This window comes from Otolemur garnettii, unplaced genomic scaffold (genome assembly GCF_000181295.1).
Source record: "Otolemur garnettii isolate 467f Iridium unplaced genomic scaffold, OtoGar3 scaffold00315, whole genome shotgun sequence".
In the NCBI taxonomy this organism is placed as follows: domain Eukaryota; kingdom Metazoa; phylum Chordata; class Mammalia; order Primates; family Galagidae; genus Otolemur; species Otolemur garnettii.
This window is the reverse complement of record NW_003852710.1, coordinates 188,194-192,146: the sequence shown is the minus strand read 5'-3', so window position 1 is coordinate 192,146 and position 3,953 is coordinate 188,194. Positions and strand designations below refer to the sequence as shown.

The 3,953-nt window shown below is 48.6% G+C and overlaps 1 protein-coding gene across 4 annotated transcripts in view; it reads right to left on the bottom strand.

Moving 5' to 3' along the window:
- The window catches only part of ALOX5 (arachidonate 5-lipoxygenase), a 50,759-nt gene that overhangs the window by 10,567 nt on the left and 36,239 nt on the right, over nt 1–3,953 (bottom strand). For all 4 annotated transcript variants that reach the window (XM_003803491.2, XM_003803492.2, XM_003803493.2 and 1 more), the window contains exon 7: nt 1,876–2,022. In XM_003803491.2, coding sequence (XP_003803539.1) covers nt 1,876–2,022 — 147 coding nt within the window. The remainder of the gene's footprint in view (nt 1–1,875; nt 2,023–3,953) is intronic.

The following is a 3,953-nucleotide window of genomic DNA, read 5'->3' as shown; positions in this document are numbered from 1 at the left end:
TTTACCTAGGTTTTAATATATTACCTTTAGCTTTTCTTTTTAAATTTGTTGCCACATAGTTACTCTCTTTTTAAAAATATGTAATCATAATTACTTTTATTTTAAGAGACAGGGTCTCTGTTGCCCTTTGCAGCATTGGAGGACAGTGGTGCAACCATATCTCACTGTAGCCTTGAACTCCTGCCCTCTAGAGACCTTTTGGCCACAGGTCACAGTGCCCAAAGACTCTTTGTGGCTTTTCTTATTCTGAATCTTAAATCTGTGTGCTCCCCTCCTCCCCCGCCCCGCAACAACCTCGTGGGACCATTTTTTTTTTTTTTTGAGTCTTTCAAAGAACCAGACTTTGCATTTATTATCCTCTTGCTTTCATTTGCCAAGTGCATTTGCGTGGATGTTTATAGTTTGCAAAGTTGCCATTTCCAAGAGAGGAAAGAGACTCGGGAACGTCCTGTGTCTCCCCCAGGATCTGGCAGTCTGCCAGCAAGTGGCAGAGCTGGGGTTTAAGCAGATTTAAGCCAGGCCTCTGAATCTAGGTGCTCTAAGAGATCGCTGAGACAGACTGATTCAGAGCGCTGAGACAGACTGATTCAGAGCCCCTCTCTTGGGATCTCCCAGAGGTGTCTTCTTCACCTAGGTCCCTTGTCCCTTTACCTCTGCCTGAGGCTTCTCTCTGATAGAGGGGGACTTGCCCCTTGGGAGATTGGGGGAGTGTGGAATCGGGAGCAAGATGGCCTGGCTTGAATCTCAGCTCTGCGACTGACTGTGCACCTAGGCCTTTCCTTATTTGGGTAAAATGGCCCACATCAGTTCTGCCCACCACCTCAAAGGGTTGTGCTGATGATTATATGAATAGATACATCCTTGTCCAAAGCCTCAGTGGCTAAATGTCCCTCAGAATCCAGAACTGTTAGGATTTTAGCAGTGTGTATATACGTCATTATGTGACACTACCTCAGCCCCACCCTGGGTCTGAAGTAATATATTTTTTTAATTGTTTGGGATTCATTGAGGTTACAAAGAATTAGGTTACACTGATTGCATTTCTTAGACAAAGTCCTTCTTATAATTGTGTCCCACCCCCAAGAGGTGTGCCATACACAGTGACCCCCATCCCCCATCCTCCTCCCCCTCCCATTTGCTCATTCTCCTCCCCTCCCCTCCCCCAGTATTAGCTCATCTGCTGCCTTCATATTAGAATACAGTACATTGGATTCCTTGCAAGATAATATTTTATAAACAGTAGCACTTCTCAGTGATCCACTGAGTGCAACCAGCTCCATAAGCAAGAAAACTTTTATAATTGTTTGTAACTCTCTTATATTTCAAGTTCCCAGGTCAGTAAGATTTGCTGACCAGAACTTTGTCACTTCCTGTCACACTGATGCATTCCCTTTTGAGTTTCTTTCCCAGGAACGGTGGAACCTCCCTATAGCCGTTAGATACCTACAGAGCCTCACACCACCTGTTTACCCAGGAAGGACAAGATAAGTGATACCCCACCGCAGATTGTGCTCAAGGACCCCCCGGGCCTGCGCACAGGGCTGAGAGAATGACCACTATTGATGGGGGACTTATCCATCATTTCTTGTTCATGTTTCCACTGCGCTTGCATGCCCTGTGCTCCACCTCAAAACTGTAATGATGTTCACTGCCCAGGCATTATTCATTTTCACCTCCATAAAAACCCCTGTTTATGAGGAGGTTGATTTGAGACAGACTGTGCCTGTCCCGCCCAGCACATGCATCTCCTGCAGTAAATCCTTCCCTCCTTGACAACCCTCATCTCAGTAGCCGGCCTTATGTGCAGGAAGCAACATGAATTCTCTTTGAGGGTTCGTTAACACGAGGACTGAGCCACCCAGACAGGCAGCCTACCTGGATAGCAATGGGGACGATCTTGTTGGCCAAATTCTTATAGAGCAGGCAGATGGGTGCTGCCAGGAACTGGAGCGTGCAGGGGTCTGTCTTGTTGGCATCGATGCCATCCAGCAGCTCAAAGTCCACGATGAAAATGTTCCCTTGCTGCGGGGGGCAGAGAGATGTGTCCAAATCAGTTTCAGCAGAGATGAACCCAAGAATCAGGCCTCTGGGTGGGGAAGCACAATGATCTTTGGGGGCCCTCCCTCTTTCCCATAACTCAGTAGAGCTCAAGAGTTTGTGGTTCTTTTGTGCTCTAACTCCAGGCTGATTCACACCGAGGGTTTCCCCAGGCTGTGGCAGTATTGCTAAGGGGAAGGAATGGCAGCAGCTAAGACCACATTGGTTGTACCTGAAAGATGCTGAAAGACCACCCAGAGTGGCAGTTTAATAAGAAGAAAGTAGTGGTTAGAAGAAATAGATGAGAAAAGTCAGATGTCAGAAAGTGACACTGCAGGGAATTCAAAACCAGCCAGACTCAGCCTGTAGGAGCCAGGACCCGGCCTTGGTCAGGAGGGAGAGAGGGAGGAGTGGGGCTGTCTGCAGGGGAAGGGGAGAGTGTGCAGGCTTGGGTGCTCTGGGTCTGCTCCTGAGACTGAGGACGGGTGGTGTTACTTGGCCATGTGGGTGGTGTCAGGCTTGCTGACACTCAGAATCCATGCCCTTTTCTGGAGTTCTTGTACTTCAGTACAAAACCAACAAGCTGTGATCTGGGAAGATGACCGTGGCCCTGGGAGACTGCACTGTGGGTCCTCTGGAGGGAGCCCCCTACTGAATGCCGATGCAGTGACAGGAACTTGGGGAGCTGAGGCTGAGCACAAGACTGTCTTTCTAAAGACTGTCCCCTTGTTTCCAGTGAGCACTAGATGGTTTCTGCTAGGGAAAGCTCCAGGTCTATGCTGTTGGGGACGTCATAAAGCAGTCACCTGCAGCCCCTCGCAGAGCACGCTGCACCCACTGCGCACACACATGCACACACCTTGCAGCCCTGGGCTGTGGGACCCCTGCTGGGGACAGACACCACCCACCAGCATGCTGGGGAGCTTGGGTGCCTCCCCCCGGCTCCTGCATTCTCCAGCTGACACCAAGGATGAACTCTGTGCGTCTGCGGTGATGCTCAGCCAGGGTGGGGGCTGGGACCCCAACCAGCCCATGGGACTCCACCTCCTTGAGTAGGTGTCCCAGTCCTCCTTCTCCCCAGAAGGAATGGTGGCTCCAGGAACCCGGAGGCTCAGGATTGGGCCACCTATGGGGCATTTGTATTATCTCAAGCCTCTCCTTCATTCTTCTGGAAAAGGCGAGTCTGGCCTCTCTTTCACTTTTGACATTCTAGGACAGTGCAGTAGATATTGGTGTTCATGGCTGTCCAGGGGTCCTTGTCCTTTTTGGTCAATATATTCCATATTCATGGCCAAGGTGGGTGGTTAAGGGAATGATCTCAGGACTACAGCCAGGCCCATGAGGACCAGTCCTGGACATGTGCTGGTGTGTTAGAAATTGGGCCTTTCTTTCTGGGAGTAGGTAGTGGTTGTTTAAATCTGAAGCTGTTGGTGGTCATTTTTCTCTCCATTTAAAGAGACCCTGCCAAGGGAAAAACCCACTGGAGGCAGTGGATTAAGAAATGGAGAGGGAGTGCCAGTGGGTCATCTGAACTTGGGTCCCACTAAGCCCGAGCACTTTGCTTCTCAGTGTTGCCTGACCCAATACATTTCTTGAATTAAGACAGATGGAGCTGATTTTTGTGATTTGAAATCAAAGAATCCTAATACATAGTTTAAAAACAAAGCAAACTTGAAGAGCTGAAACAATGAATCAAAACTAACAACAGGGCTAGAATTTTTCTATCTATATTCCACAAAAATAATTGCATAGATAAAGATTTTACAAAATTAGTTTTAGTAGATCACAAGCTTACCACAGACTGCTAAAATGCTGTCAAATATAGGAAGCATGAATGACTGTGGCAATTAAGAATTACTACACTAGGGGGGCGGTGCCCATAGCTCAGTGGTTAGGACGCCAGCCACATACACCGG